This window comes from Protopterus annectens, chromosome 3.part1 (genome assembly GCF_019279795.1).
Source record: "Protopterus annectens isolate FY-2018-M chromosome 3.part1, PAN1.0, whole genome shotgun sequence".
NCBI classification, from domain to species: Eukaryota; Metazoa; Chordata; order Ceratodontiformes; family Protopteridae; genus Protopterus; species Protopterus annectens.
The window spans coordinates 948,398,835-948,421,702 of NC_056732.1; the positions used below are offsets into that span (position 1 = coordinate 948,398,835).

The following is a 22,868-nucleotide window of genomic DNA, read 5'->3' on the forward strand; positions in this document are numbered from 1 at the left end:
TTGTTGACCCAGATGAAAATTAGAAATCACTGCCAACTGAACCCTGATTGTGGCAGCTGCAGATCCCAGGTGGAAAAGTTCAGGCAAGAATTCCAATACTACCGGAATAGATGCAGTATAAGGGTCAACATTCCTTTCCTCAGCCCAGATAAAGAATCTCCTCCATTTACTGGTGTATAATTTCCTAGTTGAGGGTTTATGAAAAGATGTAAGGATATGGGTCACAGAGGGTGAGAAATCGTGAAGCCTGACTAGGGATGGAACTGGAGCCGCCAAGCTGTCAAATTGAGGATGTATAGGCTGGGGTGAAGAGAGCCTGACATGTGCATCAAGAGATCTGGCACTGGGTCCACAGTCCATGGATCGTCTAATTGGTGAGGCCTGAGAAAGAGTAACCACACTTGTCGAGGCCAGTAAGGAATAATGAGGATCAGTTTGCCTCCCAGCAGTTTCGCTTTATGAATCACCTTGGATATAAGATGAAAGTGTGGGAAAGCATAAAGGAGGCCCAGGGGCCAACTGTGAACAAGTGCGTCTCTCAGTGACTACCCTGGAGGGGTGATGAGGGAGAAGTAGCTGCTGCATTTGGCATTGATCGGGCTGGCAAAGAGATCGCAGTAAGGCTGACCCCATCTACGGAATATCTGCTAAGCTATTTCCTGCTTCAGAGACCACTCGTGAGGCATCAAAATTGCCCGGCTGAATTTGTCGGCTATCACGTTGGTTGCCCCCGGGATGTGCGTCGCCACCAGAAAGTGCTGGGAAGATATCACCCATTTCCAAACCCGAATGGCCTCCCAACAGAGTGGGTATGATCTGGACCTGCCTTGTTTGTTGAGATACCATACTACAGACATGTTGTCTGTCTGTACTGCAATCGTCCCAAGAGGAAAAAGGTCATGAAGTACTTGCAACGCCAGGAGCACCGCCCTCATCTTTAGAACATTGATATGCAGATGAGCCTCGTGATCTTGCCATATACCTTGGGCAGTCCTGCCTAGATAATGCCTCCCCCACCCTATCTGTGAGGCATCCGTGGTTACAGTGGTAACAGGTTGCCGAGGGAGGAATGGAGTGCCCATAGTTAACTGATTGGGTTGAGTCCACCAACTGAGGTCCTTCTTGCAAGAATCTGTTAGAATGTGGTGAGTTAATGGCAGTTGTTGAAAGGACCACTGGGATGACATAAGCCACTGAAGAATCCGCATGTGTAGTCTGGCTAATGGCACTAGTAGTATGGTAGAAGCCATGGTCCCTAGAAGCTTCAGAACAGTCTTGGCCTTGACTTTATCACCTATAAAAGTCACAAATTGAGAGGGCGATAAGGCAGATTTTCCCCAATTTATAGTAATCCCCAATTGGGCACAAGTTTGAATAGTAGTGTCCCTGGTCTGAAGAAGTAGATGTCTGGTGGGGGCGGTCAGGAGCCAGTTGTCCAGATACGGAAACACCTGGAATCCTAGACATCTTAGGTGAGTTGTCACTACTGCCATACACTTGGTAAACACCCTGGGGGCTGTGGTGAGACCAAAGGGCAGAGCACGAAACTGGTAGTAACTGGCTCCCAGATGGAAGCGTAGATGACTCCTTGACACCCTGTCCATTTTTATGTGGTAGTAAGCGTCTTGGAGGTCCATTGAGCACATCCGGGTGTCTTTCCCTAGTAATGGGAGTATAGACTGCAGTGTCACCATCTGGAACTTCTCCTTCTTTACGGATTTGTTTAATATGCTGAGGTCCAAGATGGGCCTCCAGTCCCCTGTACATTTTGGCACCAAAAAGAATCTGGAATAAGTTCCGAATCCTATTTGGACTGCAGGGACAATTTGGATGACTCATTTTGCAAGCAACTTGTTGACTTCCACTGTCGCTTGATCCCTGTGATTGGATGGAACATCCGGGATCCTCTTGGGGACATGAGGTGGCAGAGAAAAAGCCAGGCTTCCAGATACAAAGAAATGCGACCCCCAACCGGCTCCAGAGAAGCACAGCCGGGCCCCACATTAGGAGAGCTGGTAGGGCTGGCCCCGAAACGAATCACAGCCTCCCTGGTTTTGCAGTCCGCCCCTGCATGTAGGGCAACATCTACCATTTCTTCTTCCTCCTCTGCCTCTAAAGGAGGAGTCACCTTGTGCATCCTGGAGAAACTTCTGGGACTTCTTGAACCACATTTTACCATCCCTCTGGCCCTTGGGATATGGTCTAGAGGGGATGGTAAAACGTACTCCCATGGCAGAGAGTGTTTTTCCTTCTTGCTCGCAAAGGGTGAGTGTGTCCTTTACCTTAGGTCCAAACAATGAAGAACCGTCAAAGGGGGCATTGGTAAAAGTAGACTTAAACAGCTCCACAAAATTACACAAGCGCATCTAGGAGTGCCTCCTTAGGGAAACTCCTGAACCCACTGCTCTGTTCGCTCCATTGGCTGCATAAGAGATCAGCCTCATGGACGAGCTGACAACAGAATTCAAGGTGGACAACTGAGAAGACACCTTCTCAGGGACTCCCTCAGTGGATGTACCTTGTAGAGTCTCTCCTAACTCCTTAAGGAGATCTCTCTGAAGCCTCGTAAAGTGCATTAGGTAGTTCAGCAATCTAAGAATAAGTGCCGCTGACGAAAAGATATGCTTCCCGTATCTGTCCATCGTTCGAGAGTATTTATACGGTGGATGGACAGAAGAAGAAGTCTCCGCTTGCTCCTTCTTAGTGGCTGCCGCCACCACCATGGCATCTGTGGGAACACCCTGTGACAAAAATTTTTTCTCCTTGGGAGCTGACAGAAATTTATTTGGTCTCCTGGGGACTGGCTCCATGGCATCAGGAGTATCCCACACCTTCCGACTAACAAGCTCTAACAGTTCGTTGAAGGGTGGAGACACCCAAGAGGCTGAAGGTTGAAACCTGAAAGCCTTCAGGTACACCGACTCCTCATCAGAAGGGGTAACATTGGGCAAGCCGCACCTCTGCTTAAGGATCTGCAAGATATCTACAAAGGAGACATCATAAGAGGACGACTTGGGGGACCCTTCTGACTCCTCGAGGTCGGTGTCGGAAGCAAGAGACTCATCCTGGGAGTCAACATGCTTCCTCTTGCATGTCCTCTTCCGTGGGGGCTCCTTGGAAGGATATTCCGGGGAGGTCTCAGAAGAAAGGGGGACACCAGCAGGGGGCTCCTGAGGCTGCGGGTCTCTGCTGTCCAGAGAGGGAGTAGGTGCTGAGACTGAAGTAGGTGCCTGAGGGGGAAGAGTGTCGGTATCCCTGGATGGAGCTGATGATTAAGGACAGCACACTCCTCATCATCTCGAATGCCCCAAAGACCACCCCGGCTCCAGAGCCATTGGCTCTGAGACAGATGTATGGTCTGAGCTCACCCTAGCCGACGCACCGAGAGGAAGGCTCGGAACCGAAGCGGTCCGGTTCCAGGTGTCCCTGTCGAGGCTGACCGCTAAGCTTCAGCTCCTAGACACCACGGATGGCACAGAAGGTGTCGGAGCGGGGCTCGGCTCCGAAACAACCTCAGGGAGAGCTGGAACTGAGGGATCCACCGGTGGTACCAAGCACTCCGGCTCCAAAAGTCCATCACGGCTCGGAGGAGGAATCACAGAAGGGATAACGGACTCAAGTGGCCCTGGAACTGAATGGGTTGGAGCCAACAACATTTTAGGCAAGGAAGATAACTTCAGGAGTCTCAGCACTACTCTCTCCACATCTTCTTCTGATAAGCTCCTGGAAGATCTGGAAGACAGTGTGGGAGATCCGAGATCTCTGTAATATGGGGAACCTTAATGTAGAGGAGACCGGTAAAGGGTCCGTAGACTGTCTCCCATGTCTGCTATCAGTGGTCGGCTCCGAACTGCCTGGTGCCGACACTGTAGCCACAGTAGTAGTGCCCTCGATTGGCTCCAAACTCAGTGGAGCCGAGGAGGCAACAGATTTGTCAGTTTTAGAAATTTTGGGAGGCGGTTCTGATGCACCAGCCGGTGCCGGGGAGTGCCTCTTAGATGGTTTAGATTTTTCCTTTTTAGATCCATGTGACTTAGAAGAAGAGGAAGAGCTAGCCAGATCTTCCTCAAAGGAGGGCTTAAGGACACCTTTTAATATAAGTTTATTCTCTCTCTCCTGCAATACCCTGGCACTAAATGAGTGACAAAATAGACATGTTTCCTGTAAATGGATGGCCCCAAGACAGTAAACACAGTTACTGTGGCCATCCGTTATAGACATCATCTGTGAACATTTCACACACTTTTTAAAGCAAGAGGGCTTATGATCCTTGACCTCCTTAATCATCTCACAGAAGATTAGCCAATCCGACACACACAGAGGAGAAAAAGAGAGAGGAAGGACTAGGTCCTCTATCTTAAACGGGCCTAGCCCTTAAAGTACTAGCAGATACACAACCAAGAGGACTAGGTCCTCTAACTTAAACAGGCCTAGCCCTGATTAGAAAAGAAGGGAGAAAACCTAGGTCCTCTAAGTAAAATGGACCTAGAGGAAAGGAATAGAAAAGACAACTTTATACAGTTGCACACACACATACCAGAAAATACAAATCTCTAACAGGTCAGAGATAGAGAACGAAGGTCGTAAACCCCATTCTAATTGCAAATACAACTATGCGGAGAACTCCACAAGCAAAAGCTAGTTCTTTTTTAAACTAAGAACACAAAGAAAGCTTATCTAAATTTTACAACGCACTGCACACACATTCTAAACTACGTGCAAAAGTATCTACACACTATAATAATCAACAGTATCTAACTACTAGGAATATAAATATATGGCAAAGTCCAGAGATAAAAAAACTGGCACACATGATACCAATGAGAAAGATAAGGCCAAGGGCCAACTGTTCTCAGAAAACTTAACACACAGGGAAATCCCCAAAAAATGCTCAACTATCTAAATACAACAACGACGATAGCAAAAGCTATATAAAGCTATCTAAATATGAAAAACAGTACAAATTAGCCAAACAATCAGAAAAATGTGTTAGACTTAGCCACAGCCAAAAAGAAGCGCATCCGAACTCATTGACATGGCAAATGAGATCTGGGGGTGCACCATGGGATACCTACCTAGCCACAAGCCAACTAGAAGACTTTGAGCTTGTAAAAAGGCTGAGTCGAAGCTGATGATTGGCTCCAAACCCATGTGCAAGAATGAAGGCGAGATAGGACTACAGAACATCATATACTTCCAATACTTGTCCATCGTACGAGACTCTGTGTGGCAGATGGACAGATGAAAAAGTTTCCACAAGTTCTTTCTTAGAGGCTGCTGCCACCACCATGGCATCAACAGGGACCCCTTTGGACAGGAAAGACTTATCCTCTGGAGTAGTAATAAATTTGTTCGGTCTCCTCGGAACTGGTTCCATGGTCTCTGGAGTGCTCCATGCCTTTCGACTCACTACAGACAAAAGTGGGTCAAAAGGAGGAGAAACCCAAGAGGTGGAGGGTCGGGAACCAAATGCATCCAGGTAGACAGACTCGTCCTCAGACGGGGCTAGGGACTTCCAGCCACCCCAGTCCCCCCTCTGTCTAAGGATTTCCAAGATGTCTGAAAAAGAGACACCCTCAGAGGGGGACCGTAGGGACCCTTCTGATTCATCCAAGTCTGTATCCGAAGTGATAGACTCAGGGGAGTCTAGATGCTTCCTCTTGCATTTCTTCTTCTGAGGGACCTCCTCCAAATGTTTGGGGGAGGTTTTGGAAGAGGTGGGGTCACCCATTGGAGCGTCCTGGGGCACAGGTTCCCTACACTTGGAGGCAGGAGGAGGGACAAAGGCAGGCACAGGCACAGAGGGAGAAGGAGCCAATGGAGCCGAGGGTGGAGCAGTCTCAGGAGACAGCATGCTCATCACCTCGAAGGAGCCACTCGCTCTGAAGAGCCCAGAGATCTCCTCCGAACTGGGAGTGACAGCTCTGAGGCCGATGTAGGAGCCGAGCTCACCTGCACCGAAGCTCCGAGAGGGAGAGTGGGGTCGGACAAGGGTCCGATGCCACCTCCCCCCTTGGAGCTGGTGAGAGAGAGCTTCAGCGACCAGATCCCTCCACAGACTGAGACATTGAGGAGATCAAAGTGGTCACTGGAACCGATAAGGGAGAAGAAACCGAAGCCGACAGTTCTACCACCATGACCTCCATGCACTCTGGCTCCGAGCTCAAGAGTCGGAGGAAGAATCAATGGAAAAGATGGGAGGGCCGAAGAAGCCAATGGGCTGGGTTCGAAAGTAATTTAGTAAGTGCCTGTGACTTGAGGAGCCTGTTGACCACTCTCTCCACATTGTGATCTGAGAGTCTGGAGGACCGAGAGGAGTGTGAAGAGGACCGGTGACTGCCCGGTCTGGGTTGTAGCAGAGGAGATTGTGCAGCAGTGCGTACCGACTCCAAAGAAGGAGACCTTGATCTCTTATGGGTCCGGACTGGCTCCGAGAATACAGATGGAGCTGCATGTCTGTATCTGTCCCGTGGAAGCAGAGTTAGTCATCAAAAGTCAGATCTTCAGTAAGAAATTACATGCTCCTCCCTGGAAAGTATCTGGCGTAAAAGGGGGAAATACCCATAAACTGCTCCTCCATGTCTTCCTGGCTGAAGGAACCTTCTTAAAAAATAGACTCTAGGAACTCACCAATGTCAGGGACATGGCTTCTTGATGTGTTCTGGAGAAAGAACTAAAAGATTATCTGGCCAAGCAGTCACGTTTTCCAAGTTTGTCAAGGCATTGGTAAATTCCAGGAGCTCTGTTCTAGAAAAAAAATTGCCCCAGGACTGAACCATTAAAACAACAGAATCTTCTGGATCAATCAAGGTCACGCCCTCCTGGCCAGGAGATGGGCTTGCTAATTAGCGTCATGAATGAATGACGAGAACAAAGAAGACAGCTCCTTCTCATATCACAGCTTCTTTTACTTTAGGGCCAATAAGGGATGAATCATCAAAGAAAAAAATGGAGGCCATGAATACTTTCTAAATGCTCTAATTGACAATATAATATCATCAGGTTAAACAATCAGCATGCTATAATATGTGTGAAGGTGAGCCTCTCACGAGAAGAACTTTGCAGCAGTCCTGTACAAATGTCTTCCAGCCACAGCTTCAACCTCTCAACTTCTGAATCAGGGACAAAGCCAAAGATTTTTTAGGGACAAACGAGCAACATTAGGATAATTTCTTAAATATTTGTGTGTGAGTGTTCATACAGATACACACACACAAAAATACATTTCTAAGATAAAAAAAGGAAATTAAGTGCATATTTCCAAATGTGACAAATACAGACCATGTCACAAATCTTTCATTTCTCCTGACACCTGTTAAATGTAGAATGCCAGCAAATCTCTCCATTAGGTTTCCCAGTTCAGTAGCTTCACTCAGAGAACTGAAAAACTTCCAATATTCATGAAAGTTTAACTGGCCGACAGACAGCTATTTATGCATAGAATGGAATTCCATATCAGACTGCAAACACAAATGTAAGACCGGAACATTTGCCCATTTCTATCCCTGTAAATGTTCAGACAGGTGGCCTACAGAAGAGTATCTGAGTATATAATGCACTTTGTTTGTATATATAATTATACTGGATAACTTAGGTAAAACTTACTTTTCTTTACTGAAGAGTAAGCCTCATCCACACGTCTCCTCACTGATGGGTTCTTTAATGGCACCTTTGCCTAATTAGAATAAAAAATGACAAGAGAATGATGGTGTTAATATATTCCTATCACTCAAGTGAAATCAGAAAAGTCAGACTACAGCTTATGTGCAGTATTACATTTGTGTGTTTATACGTGCATGCATATTTTATGAACATGTGTGTGTACATATAGTCCATATTTCACAGAAATGTTGATACAACCCAGACAACTGTGAAAATAACTTAATTCTTACAAGTAGCAAAAAAAAAATTGTATCATCAACTATAAGTCACTGCTGCATAGGGGAAATTAAATTCATGCTTTGATTTGATGATTTTTGTCTCAGTGGTGTGTCTTCAAAAAACAGGTCTCTGAGACTTTTTATTCTCACATGAACATTCTGCCAGTACTGATTATGCTGTATGAACTGCAGAAGAAAATAAGTTTATTAAGCTACACGGCCTGAGAATAGCACTCTTGGAAAATACTAGAAATTGAAACAGTACTAATTATATCAACAGGACAGCACACTGGCTTAGCGTTAAAATCTCTTCCTCATATCTTCATGGATCCTCTTCTCACTGCTTGTGTGGAGTTTGTTCTCATTGTGTCTGTGTGGGTTTTCTCTGGGCACTCTAATTTCCTTTGACTTTCTGAAACTTTGGACAGCTGATTGGTTATATTAAATTGTCCATATCTGTGCATTTAAAAGACAGTAAAAATGTCACTGGAGGTAAACAGAAGAGGATCAGTGCTGTGGCATAGAGAGATAAAGCCTTAACTACGGCAGAGTTGACCTAGATTCAGTTAGTTGCTTGGGTGTCTGAGGCACTAATATGGTGCTCTCTCAGGGGAGTAGCCCTTGGACAATTCCAGGATGGTCATAGCACAAGGTGGAGGGGAACAACAGGGTGGGTCAAAACATAAACAATCTCTTTCTCTTTTGGAAGCAGACCCCCGTCCCCTCCCAAAACACCCGATCCAACCTGAAAAAAATGGCGTTAGTGTGGGGAATGAAAGGTGGGGGGATAGAATATTCATGGATGGAAGGGGCACTTGGTAAAAAATGGGGAGGTATAAAACAAGGGGGGGTGGAACAAAAAAGGGGTAACTGGCAGACTTTCTATGATGTCCTCAGTGATGATGTGAGGTATTACCAGCTATGCCAGGAGAAGTAGGGCAGTGGATGTGTAACATGTGCCAGCATAGCTAGCTGGAGTTTTGTAAAGCTAATTGTGTTAAAAATGTACCAACAGTGGGTCCTGCTGGACAGAAAAGAAATGCATCTGTATGTCAGACTGTATTGTAACTGCTGAAATTAATATATTGTAACAGAGGATACTGGAAGAGAAGAGGTTAATCGCAGTCCAGCTAGCTTTGAAAAATAGTCTGAAATTAAGTTACCTGATTTAGGCCATAAAGATTGTATCTTACAGTTCTGATTGCAGCCAGAGACAAAATGTCAGTGAAAACCAGGACTAGGAATCCTGCTGTACTGTCCTTAGGGGTGAACTAATTGTGACCCTGGAAGGGTGGAAGTTTCTGAAATGGTTTTATAGCTTCCAGATGCTATAATACATTTTAGCAAAGCTCTGTGTGTGTGTATGGTAACACATATGTGCAAGAGTCTGACCAGTTTCTAGTAAACGGGGTAGTATGGGAACCAAAAGTCAAGTGACTAGATGTATGTGATGTCATTCTGTAATCCAGCACTGAAAAGATGTTTTAATGCTAGATGAGACAGAAGTCTCACAGGAATCTGTTTTTGGATATTTACAAAGAAGGATCACTCACCCACTTCATCTTGCCTTGCTTTAGTAAGTAACCAGGGAATAGTAATTATTTAGATCAGTCAGGCAAATATAGTGAGATTAGTTAAGTATTGTTTTTCTGTATCTGTGTGAATTTATCCATCTGTGTTATTTTTAATATTTCCTGTGACTGAAACTCTCGTGTTTATTGTAAATAGATATTTATTATTTTCATGCTCTTTTATTATTTATTATTAAATATATTTAAACTTTTCCTTGTTGCTGGTCTTTTAGATAATATTTAACCTTTGAGAGTACTTACATTTATTTGGTGACACTGTGGCCACTTCTGAAAGCCTTGCTGCATTTGTCAAACAATACCATTTGTATTAGTATTAATTTTCCTCAGTATAATTGGGTACTCTTGTAACAGCCTTAGAGTAGCTGGCTTTGAAGTGTTCTGGTGCAGTATCTATCTTATGGTCTAGGCAGAGGGGCATAACTGGTCAATCTGTGCCAGCCTTTCCCAGCAGTGTGTGTGTGTGTGTGTGTGTGTGTGTGTGTGTGTGTGTGTGTGTGTCAGCTACTTGGAGCAGGGACATAGAACACTGGTTTCACAGAGAGGGTGGTGGAGGACTTGGCTTGGAACAATCGGCTGAGGACTCAACTTTACAGTTGTGATCAGTGTGGAGACTTATTTGGGGCCTGGTGAGAGAGAGGGAAACTCAACTCCAGGAAGGGAGTGTGTTCCCTATCTGCTCTTAAGGGAAATTGTGCTTGGTGCACAGAGCTGCATATGGAAATACTGTGTGCATCTATCGTTGTTCCAAGTGAATGTCCCTCACCGGTGTCAGTGGTGAGGACTGAGCTCCTTGATTATTGGCCGAGAGGAGGAACGTCATATCCTCATCAAGGGAGATTTGTATTTTCCCTCCAGATGGCATTCTTATTTGGCCGTGCATACATTTGCTGTGGAACTATTTAATTTTTTTTTTGTTTGAATCTTATTGGGACCCACCCTGAACATGATGAACATCAGGCTTATAATAAGGAGAGTGTTTTAGAGACTAGCTGGAAACGGTACTTAGATTATACTCAAAATAAAAAAAAAATACAAACACATTCTGTCTACAGCCAATGGAGTCTGGTGTCATTGGTCTGAATTTAAAAAGACTTGCAAAAAATACATACATTATCAAAGGGTCATTATGAATTCAAAAAGAGTGCACTAAACCAGTTATATTGTTCTTAACAGAGGATTTGCACATCTCTGTTGACGTGCTTGTCAAGAGAGATTTGCATTTTTTTTCTTCAGTCTGCACTCACCTTTGCCAGAGTCTCTGGTTTTATTCTATAAGCATTTAGCATAGGTCTGTTTTAGAATATTTACTCTTGTTGTCCAAGTGGTCCAGGTCATGGCAGAAAAAAAAGTCTATGGCCTAGTTCATTTATCTGGTTAAATGACAGATAGATACATACACATACAGACAGTCAGATAGATAGGTAAAGTAAAGATAAAACAGTTATAAGATACTGATTAACAAATAATTAATAAATGCACAACTAACCTTTAAGAACATTCCGACTAAAACAGTGCCCGTTTCCATCAAGGCATTAAACGTGGCGAAAATCAGTTATTGAAAACATTACTTTCACAGCAGTTTGGCTAGTTCACAATGCAACAAGGATGCATTAGCAGCTACCTGTGCCTGGCTAACCAACAAATGGCAATGGATTTGTTTCCGCAAACAACTCACAACGTAAATAGTATGAGTTCAAAGAAGACTTCACAGGAATAAATGCATCAACTTCTCTGACAAAACAATACAAACAGCTCAAACTATATTCAAATAAAATAAAACCTAAAAAGGAGTAGTCTGTAAACATGTTATTCAGCACAAATATCTGTAATCTGAATGGTATTTTATTCATTTTAAAATTATATGGAAAGAAGTTGAACCACTTTGTTTTGTCTTTAATGTTTAAGAAAAAATGCAAACTGTCAACAAGTACAAAATCTGTTTCAAATTTAAGTATCTATAAAGTGATATTTCACTTGTATTTGGATGCTTTAACTTTTCTGTACAAGCAGAAAAAGGAGTAAAAAAACTGTTTCCCCTACATCTTGAAAGGCAAATCTGAACAGCTGTGAAACAAAGATTAGCAAATTACTGTGAAATAGAAGTTATGTCCTTACCATAACGTTCCATGTGGAGTGTTCATCTCGCCTTTGTTCTTACACTTGGGTTCGGAGCCGATCCTCGGCTCCGTGTCGGCCGCTCACAAGCTCTGCATCGAGAAGAAGCTCGAGGCAACCTAATACCCACAATCCCCCTCTGCCTTTACCTCAGATCTAGTTTGCAAGCAAACCAGCAGTCAGAGAAAGAACACACTCATGCCAATCTTTACATAGACGCAAAAACTTATATCTATATATATATATATATATATATATATATATATACATGTACATCATTTATACAACAACTGCAATTGCAGAAGCAGAATAACCCAGACCAGGCACCAAACTGAACGTTCTTCCTGAGGGTGGGAGGGTGGGAATGTAAGAACAAAGGCGAGATGAACACTCCACATGGAACGTTATGGTAAGGACATAACTTCTATATGTGAGAGTGTTCGATCTCGCCGTTTGTTCTTACACCTGGGTAGCGTCCCTAGCTCCATGTTCCTGAGGAACTCACGGGAGGACGTTCTTGAGCACAGTGGAACCAAAGGTTGCCCTGTCCCTAGAAACCTTGTCTACCTTGTAATGAGAAATGAATGTATGTGGTTTAGACCAAGTAGCAGCCGCACAAATAGCGTCTAATGGTAGGCGAGCTGCATGAGCCAGGGATGTAGACACTGATCTTGTAGAATGTCCTTTGGGTTTGACAGATAAATCTTGATTTGAAGAATCATAAACATAAGTAATACAATCAGTTAACCATTTGGAAAGAGTTCTTTTAGTAACCGCTGCACCTTTCCTACTATCAGCAAAGGCTACAAAGAGTTGATCAGATTTTCTGTGATCCTTTGTTCTATCCAAGTAAAATCTAAGTTGTCTGTGAACATCCAACTTGTGTAACATATACTCCATTTTGTTGGAGTGATTTTTGAAAAAGGTGGGTAATTCAATGGATTGATTAATGTTATTAATAGAGCAAACTTTGGGGAGAAAGGATGGATTAGTGCGAAGAGATACTCTGTCAGAGTGAAAGATTAAATAAGGGTGTTTAATGGAAAGAGCCTGAAGCTCAGATACTCGCCTAGCAGATGTAATGGCTACCAAGAAGAGGGTCTTCCACGACAAATACTTCAATGGACAAGAGGAGGCTGGTTCAAAAGGGGGTAACATCAATTTAGATAATAAGAGGTTTAGATTCCAAGGGGATGTAGGAGACCTAACTGGTGGTCTAATATGAAAAGACCCTTTTAAAAAGGCCTTACAAAGTCTGTGGGCCATAACCGGAGCCCCACATTCTTCCACATGAAAGTTGGAGATGGCAGCCAATTGCACTCTTAAAGTGGCAGGAGAAGCTCCTTGGTGGAACAATTCTGTTAAAAACTCCAAGATTTTGTTTAAAGGAGCTATGACAGGGTCCAATTGCTGTGTATTTGCCCAGAATACAAAGCGCTTCCATTTACTAGTGTAGGTCTTTGTAGTGGAAGCTTTATGAGAAGCCACTAGTATATTCTGAACTGCAGGTGAAAGAAGATCAGACCTGGCTAAATAGGGAAGCGGAGCAGCCAAGCTGCTAGATGGAGAGACAAAAGCGAGGGGTGGGGAGCCCCTGACGAGTGGGTCAGTAGATCTGGCTCTGGGTCCAGGATCCAGGGTCCCCGAATGCGGTGTGCCAGAAGAAAGGGGAACCAAATTTGACGAGGCCAGAATGGGGCAATGAGGATGATCGTCCTTTGCAGGTTGTTGGCTTTCTGCAGAAACTTCGCAATCAGGGGAAAGGGAGGAAAAGCATACAGGAGACCCGGGGGCCAATCGTGAACTAGCGCGTCCCTGGGGACTTCCCCTGGAGGGGGTAATAGGGCAAAGTAGCTCCTGCATTTGGCGTTCATTGGAGACGCAAAAAGATCGCAGGAAGGCTGGCCCCACTTGCGAAAAATCTTCTTCGCAACTGACTGTTTTAGGGACCACTCGTGCGGCAACAGGATTGCTCTGCTCAGCCTGTCGGCTATGACGTTGGATGACCCCGGGATGTGCGTTGCTATCAGAAAGCGACCCGTGGACTCCGCCCATTGCCAGATTCTCATGGCCTCTCTGCATAGCTGATAGGACTTGGTTCCCCCTTGCTTGTTTATGTACCAGACTACAGACATGTTGTCCGTCTGAACTGCAATAGTCCCTAGAGGAAGAAGGGGAGCAAAGTGCTGCAACGCTAGAAACACTGCCCTCAACTCCAGAACATTGATGTGCAGATTGTACTCTAAATTGGTCCATTCGCCTTGGACTGTCTGTCCCTGAAAGATGCCCCCCCCACCCTATCAGGGAAGCGTTCGTGGTCACCGTCGCTGTCGGTGTGGGTAGCACAAATGGTCTTCCTCTGGAAAGGTTGCAAGTCTGAAGCCACCAGACTAGGTGTGATTTGCATGTGTTTGTGATCAGAATTTCGTGTGTCAGAGGTAGCTGTTGGAATGACCATTGTGCAAACAGTAGCCATTGTAGAACTCTCATGTGCAGTCTTCCCAAGGGTATCGCAATGAGAGAAGCTGCCATGAGGCCCAAAACCTTTAGTACCAGTTTTGCTGGGGATTTTCTGGATGACAGAAGAAGAGATATGTGGGTTTGTAGTGAAGCTATCCTTTCTGGAGGAAGCCTTAGAATTAACTGATGTGTATCCAATTCCGCTCCTATGAATAAGATACGCTGTGATGGCTGTAGTAAAGATTTTTCGAAATTTACGGAAATTCCGAGATGAACACAAATTTGTAGAGTGTAATCCCTGGCCTGTATCAGTTGACGCTGGGTGGTGGCAGAAAGGAGCCAGTCGTCCAGATACGGAAACACCTGGAATCCTAGGCGTCTCAGGTGAGACGCTACCACTGCCATGCATTTGGTGAAAACCCTGGGGGCTGAGGTCAGACCAAAAGGCAGGGCTCGAAACTGAAAGTGACTGGCTCCCAGCCGGAAGCGCAAATGATCTCTGGACGCCCTGGCCATTTTGATGTGGTAGTATGCGTCCTTCAGATCTATTGAGCACATCCAGTCGTCCTTCTGTAAGAATGGAAGGATCGATTGAAGCGTGACCATTCGGAACTTTTCTTTCTTGACGAAGGTATTGAGGTTGCTTAGGTCCAGAATGGGCCTCCAGTCCCCTGTCTTCTTTGGAACTAAAAAGAACCTTGAGTAAGTTCCGAATCCTCTTTGGTCCGCTGGGACTGGTTGGATGACTCTTTTTTCTAGCAGCTTTGAAATTTCTATAGCTGCTGGTTCTCGCAGATGGGGCGGCACATCTGGGAGTATTCTCTTTGGAATGGGATTGGATAGGAATGGTATTCTGTAACCTCTGGTAACAACCCAGTTGTCTGTAGTAATGTTTTGCCAGGCCTGAGGGTATAAAGCTAAGCGACCCCCGACTGCCTCCAGAGCAGGACAGTCGGGCCTCCTCTCAGGAGTGCTGGAAAGGTTTTCCAGGGGGGGTATCCCTGTCACCTTGATTTTGCGGACCCCCTCTGCCGCCAGGGCGACGTCTTCCACCTCTGCCTCCTCCTCTGCCTCTAGAGGGGGCATCACCCTGTGTGCCTGCGAAAGAACCTTGGGGTTTTCGAAACCACATTTTCCCACCGTGTTGCCCTTTGGGGTACGGTCTGGATGGGGTGGAAAAATGGACTCCGACAGCAGACAGAGTCTTTCCCTCCTGCTCACACCGGGTAAGGGTCTCCTTTACTTTGGGGCCAAAGAGAGTGGCACCGTCAAATGGGGCATTAGTAAAGGAAGACTTGAAGGCTTCCGCAAATGAACATAAGCGCATCCAGGATTGTCTGCGAAGAGCAATCGCTGAAGCAGCTGCCCTACTCGAACCTTCGGCTGCGTATGAGATCAGCCTCATGGACGAGTTTACAATGGATGTAAGGGTATTAAGTTGTGCTGTCACTTTCTCCGAGACAGCAGCATCTGTAGTACCCTGGAGGGTATCTCCCAACTCTTTGATTAGATCCCTCTGTAGCCGTGTGAAGTGGGTCAAATAGTTCAGGGATCGCATAGAAAAAGCCGCTGAACTAAAAATGCGCTTCCCGTACCTGTCCATAGTCCTAGAATCTTTGTTAGGGGGATGGACAGATGAGGAAGATTCCGACATCTCCTTTTTCGTGGCTGCTGCCACCACCATAGCGTCCACTGGAACTCCTTTTGTCAAATAAGCCTTGTCCTGGGGTGCAGTAATATATTTATTAGGCTTCCTAGGGACTGGCTCCACCGTGTCAGGAGCCTCCCACGCCCTTCGAGCAATTAGCTCCATTAACTCATCGAAGGGCGGAGTGACCCAGGAGGAGGAAGGGCGAGCACCAAATGCCTTCAGCAAGACTGACTCATCCTCAGAAGGGGGGAGGGACTGCCAGTCACCTCTCTGCTTTAGGATCTCCAAGATGTCAGAAAAAGAGACATCTTCTGAAGGTGACTTTGGGGACCCTTCTGACTCATCCAAGTCAGTATCGGATGTCAAAGATTCTTGTGGAGAATCTAAGTGTCTCCTCTTACACACTCTTTTCCTAGGGACTTCTTCGGGGGGAGTATCCGAAGAAGCCTCCGAGGAAGAGGGAGCACCCTCCAGGGGTGGCTGAGACACAGGTGCTCGACGCTTAGCTGTAGCCGTGGGTGCAGAGGAGGATAACGGACCTTTATGGGGAGGAGAAGCTGTATCTGCTGATGTGGTTGTCTGGGTAGACAACACCTTCCTCATGAGATCGAAAGCCCCCGGGTCCCGAGTCGAGGCATCTCCCGGTTCCGAAGAAATGGGAAGAATCCCCGAAACAGGCACCGAAGGCATCGACCCCGAGGACGGAACTGAGTCGATCCGTGCCGAGGCCCCGAGAGGGAGAGTCAGAACCGAAATATCGGTCCGACTCTCGGTTCTGGAACCCAGGATGGATCTTTGGCTCCGAGACTCCGGTACTGGATCCGACGGAGTCGAGGTGAACGGAGCCGACCGAGAAAAGGACGGTTCTGGCACCGAGGGCTCCACAATCAGCAGCTCAGCTTCTTCCAGCTCCGAAGACTGGACAGGTCTCGGAGGAGGAACAGATGGAGACAGTGGAAGGCCTTCAAGTCTCGACACCAATTGAGAGGAGACCGAGATGAGTTTGGATAAGGCCGTATTCTCCATTAACTTCTGCACCACGCGGTCTACATCAGAATCGGAGAGGGGCCTGGAAGAAGAACGGGTCGAAGGAATCGAAGACGGAGCCGACCTCAACAGTGTCGGGGGAGGGAGCTCCGTCACCGGTTCCAAGACTCGAGGCTCGGAAACTGACAACAGTTGAACACTCGGCCCCGAAGTCTGTGGAACCGGTGATCTAACTTTAGCTGAAGAGCTCGGAGCCGATGACCTGGGCTCCGACGTCTTTGATTCCTTCGAGGATTTGGATGCCTGGTCTGAAGCATCCAGAGCCTCTTGAAAAGTAGGTTTTAACAAACCCCTATCCATGAGTTTCCTGCGCCTATCTGTCATGACCCTCCCACTGAAAGAATGACAAATTGAGCAGTCTTCTTGCAGATGGAGAGGGCCAAGACAGTAGACGCAGGAACTATGGTTGTCAGTAACTGACATCTTTTGCCCACATTGGCAACGCTTGAAACCAGATTTAGCCTTATCAGACATCTTACACTTAATATAGTTAGAAGTGAGAAGTCAAGTCCAGTAAAAAGAGTCAAGTCCGGTGAAATTGTCGAATCCAGTAAAGGGAAATATGTCAATCCGGTAGTCAATCCTAGTAAGGGGTGGTAGGCCCCGAGGGGAACTCTAATAAGTTTAAATAAACTTAACGGAACCGAGAATTCCTCAACCTTACCACACACACACACACACTATGTCACTAACAAACTTTTTAGAAAAAAATTACTCTGAAAATACAAGAATAAAATCTTAAATCTTATCTTAGGTGCTCGAGCTCGACCCAGTGATGCGAACGCTGCAGCGGCAAACTAGATCTGAGGTAAAGGCAGAGGGGGATTGTGGGTATTAGGTTGCCTCGAGCTTCTTCTCGATGCAGAGCTTGCGAGCAGCCGACACGGAGCCGAGGATCGGATCCGAACCCAGGTGTAAGAACACTCTCACATTATAAATATTAACTTAATCAGCTGTCAAAAGGTGCCTGTGGAAACAGAAAGCATGCTTTAATATTGCCTCTCAGTGTTACACAAAACAACTTGATGGTGCATAAACTGTGTCAAAAGCACATTTAAGTGAGTGCATGCCAGTCTTATAAGCATGTCTCTGTTGTTGCCTTCTGGTATATGCTGAAAGCAGGGGCGGCTCGTGTTATCGGACTGCAGGACATCAGCCCCCCCCCCCCCGGCTGTAAAATGAAAGAAAAAATAATTTTACAAAGTAGCATAGCTGCGAGTCCATCTGACTCGCTGTTAAAAGTCCCAGAACTACGTATGCATGCTTGGCGACTAGTTTCTGTAAATCTGGACTGCTGTTAAACCAATCCGGAATAAGAATAGAAGACATCAGTGTACAGATGCCCTGAGGTCTATGTGGTTTGTAACTGCAGAAAGTGGAAGGGGATCAGACTTCCACATCTGCAGTCAAGTACGTGATGTGGATGGCTACTGACTGGTTCTCGCTCTGCAAGGTTCATTATTTTGAATGAACAAAGCTGCTGTAAGGGAATATTCATCTGCACCAGGAACAGGTTCGTTATTTTGTGTGATTTGATTTGGAATGATATGAACAAAGCTGCTGCAAGGGAATAGGTTTGTTATTTTGAATGAACAAAGCTGGTGTGTGCAGGTTCATTATTTTGAATGAACAAAGCTGGTGTGCGCAGGTTCATTATTTTGAATGAACAAAGTGCGTGTGTGTGTGTGTAATGCCCCAGTTAAATATACCTGGTGGCTGGAGTTATTCAGGCTCAAACCCTGTACCTTGGGTATAGGTAGCAAGAGCCTGAATTCCCTACCCACCACCACTTGTGAAAACTGTCCAGATTTTTGCCTCATATTTTTGTTCTGTTCTGTTCCTCATAAAATCTGTTGTTTTCTGGAGTTTTGCAATCAGTGAAGGACTGATTTCACTAAATAATGACAGGCATTTGAATTTCACACTTCATATTCTTCAGAAAATTTATGGTAAAACAGAACCTTTTATTCTAGTAAATTTCTAAGTTTATAAGATCAGTATTTAAGATTTGTCCCTATTTTTGTAGGTGTATTCCCCCATTATAGGCTTTGTCCATTTTTTTTGTGCTAAGAGATTGACAGCTATGGTGAGAACTGAATACGTTTGGGGGCTGTATTCCCCCATTATTGGGTTTGTCGAAGTGTTTTGTGCTAAGAGAGAGCTATGGTGAGAAATTAATTAATTAAAGGATAGCCATTTAAGTTTCAGTCTTCCTGTCTTTCAAGAAACAGCTGATTAGGCATAGTGGTATGTTGCTTTCACTGTAGGGCACACGGTCCTGGTTTCAAGACTTGGCAGTGAAATGCATGGTGGTAACACAACATTTTATTCTAGCAACTTTACAAGATTATACAAGCAATGTTTAAAATGTGTCCCTGATTTTTGGCCCCCCCCCCAATAAATTTTGTTTTTTTTCCAGATTTCTTGTGCTGCAAAGCTGAGATACAGTTGAGTGTCAAGTGGATTTTACAAGGAGTTGAGAGCTTCAGGGGAACAGAAGTTTAGTGCTGCTTATGCTGAGTCTGCTTACATTGTTAATAGCATAACAGGGTGAATACTTGCTTTTGATGCAGAAGGCTGGTGGTTCTACTTCCACAGTATGTAGATGCATTGCTGATACAGTACTGTGTTGTACTTTTAAAGGGGGTGGATGCTGCAGTCCTGAGAATGTCCTCTTTAGCGGCGATACCTAGTAACTATGAACCTGTTATCAGTTTGCCATCTATTCTCTATTGCAATATTACTAGCTTATCATTTTTTTAATGTAACATAGGCAATTTATTCCTCAAGGGCAACAGGCACTTTATTAGCACATAAAACAATGAGAAATATAAAGTTGTTTGCTAACAGCAACTTCTTCATTAGTTACACATCTCTTTAATGTGGAATTATTTAGATAACTTTTACTTCGGCAGATATTGTGCATATTTACTGATACTGGGAGACTCTAAATGTTTGAGTAGACTTTTATGATGGAAATGTTCTGAATTGGGCAGTTTTGCCATTATTGGTGCACGCATTTTGTTTCCTTGTTTACTGGAAAAATGTTCAAAACAATACATTTAAAATGCTAACGACTGTACTTTATTATACATGGAATATAATTTAATACAATCAGGAAGGTGTATCAAAGAACACATGCATGTTTTGTATGCAAGAGGCCTATGATTTGAAAACAGACCAAAGTTAATCTTTATGTGCCTCTGGCCAGATGTATTTTCTTTGAATGTCTGTTTCAATGAATGTGAGCTTCAAGGGCAGAGGCTAAGTCTATTTTCATTGTGAGATTGCATTGCTTTGTTTAAGTAGATTAAACAGCAAAGATGTGGTAAAAGTGCCCAAAACGTAACTAGTAATCCAAAATTAGGCACAGGAGACCAGCAGTTCCAACACACAAGTGATTTAATGTTAAAACACAGCGAAAGGAGCACACATCCACAAATAACATAAACACTGATAAAAACACTTCCCCTTACGTTTTCGTCTCATAGAACTTCATCTGATGAAGTTCTATGAGACGAAAATGTAAGGGGAAGTGTTTTATCAGCGTTTATGCTATTTGTGGATGTGTGCTCCTTTTGCTGTGTTTGAACATGAAATCACTTGTGTGTTGGAACTGCTGGTCTCTGGTGCCTAATTTTGGTTTAAGCAGATGTCTATTAGTGTTTGTGCTGTAAAATGTAAAATAAAACTTTTAAATGAAATCCAGATCAACGTAGAAGAAAAGCAGTATGCACATAGCCAAGTAATGGGACATTGGAATGACTGCAGAGGGGAGGCCCCATTCGACCATGATTTTGTGAGGGTTGAAGGGTGACAAACTCAAGGGCAGCCGCGACTGAACTATGCCTCTGAACTGTCCAGATTTTCGCAGAAAGAATAGATTTTTGCTTCTTATTTTTGGTTTGTTCCTCATAAAATTTGTGGTTTTCTGGCAAATCATTTAGGAATGAAGTCACTAAATAATAACAAACATTGAGTTTTAGACTTCATATCCTTCTGAAAAATGCATACTAAAGCAAGACCTGTTATTCTATCAGCTGTAAGAGCAATTTTTAGTACCGTTTGTTTGTTCCACCAATACATTTGGCCTTGTCCAGATTTCCTGCATTAAGAGGTTGAGGGGTACATGCAAATAAATCGCTTTACAGAATTAGGTATATCCAAGCCTTTCAACTGTCTCCCATTTGGGTCCAAAATGTTGCTTTCCCCCTAATAATCCCTCCGCAAAATGGCATATTTTGGAAGAAAACGTGGGGGGGTTTACAATTAATAAATAATTGTAATGATCCAAGTTACAGATTACCTTTATTTCAGAAATGCATGTAGATTCTCTTATTTTGCCAGCTGCTCAACTTAACAGTACTAATATTAAAAAGCGTCCCTTCTTTGACAGGTTCCCAGTTGCATTGTGTGGCTATTTTATATTTTTGTATCACATTTTATTCCGGTTTTCTTTTTTCCATAAAATTGTGGTTTTCTGGCAAATTAGTGGCAAATCATTAAAGGCTGAAGTTAGAAAAAAATGACAGACATTTTAGTTTCAGATTTCATACCCCTCAGAAAATTCATATTAATGCAAGACCTACTATTCTATTATCTTTCTAATTTTATAAGAGCAATATTTAAAAATTGTTCTTATTTTAGGGCCTTTGTTCCACTTCTCTTAATGGCTTTGTCCAGATTTCTTGCTCTGAGGTTGAGAGTCAAGGCCATCACCGTCAGCCAGAGACATTTCAAATTGTGACATACTTGTTGTACCCCACTCCCCCATGTAGTGACTCTGGATGTATCTATGTATCTAAGCAAGGCAAGGAACAGTTATGCAGTGTAAGTGTGCAGAGTATCCCACCATCCAAGGCAGACATAAGTGCTACAGTGACTTTTCATCTGTCCTCGATTTTGCAGAATGTTCTGGTTTTCTGTCCTATTTTTATACTGTTGATTTATGCTTCTTGTTATTCAGAAAATGCATGTTGTTGCAGTTCCTGTTGCTCTGTGTTTAAGTAGCAATGCTTTAATGACCATCAGGTAAGCTTGTCACAGTGTAAGATGCAATTAAGCTTTAATAAGCATACTGTTAAAGAACTATCAACATTGAAAGCTTTTTTGTTGTTGCCATGCAGAGAATATTTGCATAAATAGATAACGTATAAGCCTTAGGTATTGAAATGCATATGACAGTATTTGTAATAAAGGGCAGGATTACAGTATTTTCAGAAGCTCATTACATTTGTTGGAGACTTGCAGTCATTTTTGCAGGCTTCCCCCATAAACTAAGCAGAAGGCCAATCTATCATGTGTGGTCTATAACCTGTGCAGCAGTCCTTTAAACAATTTATCTTGAGCTTGTTTCTTGTTTGCTGTTCATTTTTTTACTTTGTTCATGTTTTTCCCATGAAACAAGTAGATAGTTGTTGTCAGACAGCAGGTCTTTTTTGGATAAGAAACATTTTTACAAGTGGGGGCATCACAGAGATTGCTACTTGCTACTTTCAGCATGTTGTTTGGTACTTTTATAAAGCTGAATATTAATTATAATTAGAACTGCAGTGCAAGGAAACGTGGTTTGAGCTGAGTGCTGCTCATTTTTTTATGATTCTGACTGGCATTCAAATAATGTTTTTAAAAAGTAATTTATTTTTTCATGCCTCACAACCTTTTTGTTTCTATCTAGATATTAAGTAAGCTGTCATGTAGCCAATGAATTGAAATATTTTTTTCTTCTTCATTTAATTTTGTCTTGATTGGACTCTCATAATGACAGTTTGGCACCCAGGGCAATGTATTCAATTAAAGTCCCTTTTATTATGGTTTTGAGCATAGCCCCGCCCCTTTATAGTTGGCCACACCCCTTCCCATTGGCCCCACTGATTCAACTGTCTCCTGCAGCACCCCATTTGATCTGAAGTCACCAGCCGCCACTGGCTTAAAGCATTTTTACATCTGGTTCATACCTGAACACAGGTATACAACCATAACAACTAAGTGTTTCAGAAACCCATCAAAAAAACTTCTCAAGGGATGTATTTTTTGCCATGTTTGTTCAAGATACAGGATTTTGTTTCAAAAAGAAGTGGAGTTAAGAGGGTAGTTTTTTTTTTTTTTTAAAACAAGAAACGT

General features: G+C 44.0%; 1 protein-coding gene across 1 annotated transcript in view; it reads right to left on the reverse strand.

Moving 5' to 3' along the window:
• The window catches only part of RTTN (rotatin), a 3,641,098-nt gene that overhangs the window by 38,360 nt on the left and 3,579,870 nt on the right, over positions 1-22,868 (reverse strand). The window contains exon 51 of the mRNA XM_044067142.1: positions 7,606-7,675. Within this exon, the coding sequence (XP_043923077.1) occupies positions 7,606-7,675 (70 nt within the window). The remainder of the gene's footprint in view (positions 1-7,605; positions 7,676-22,868) is intronic.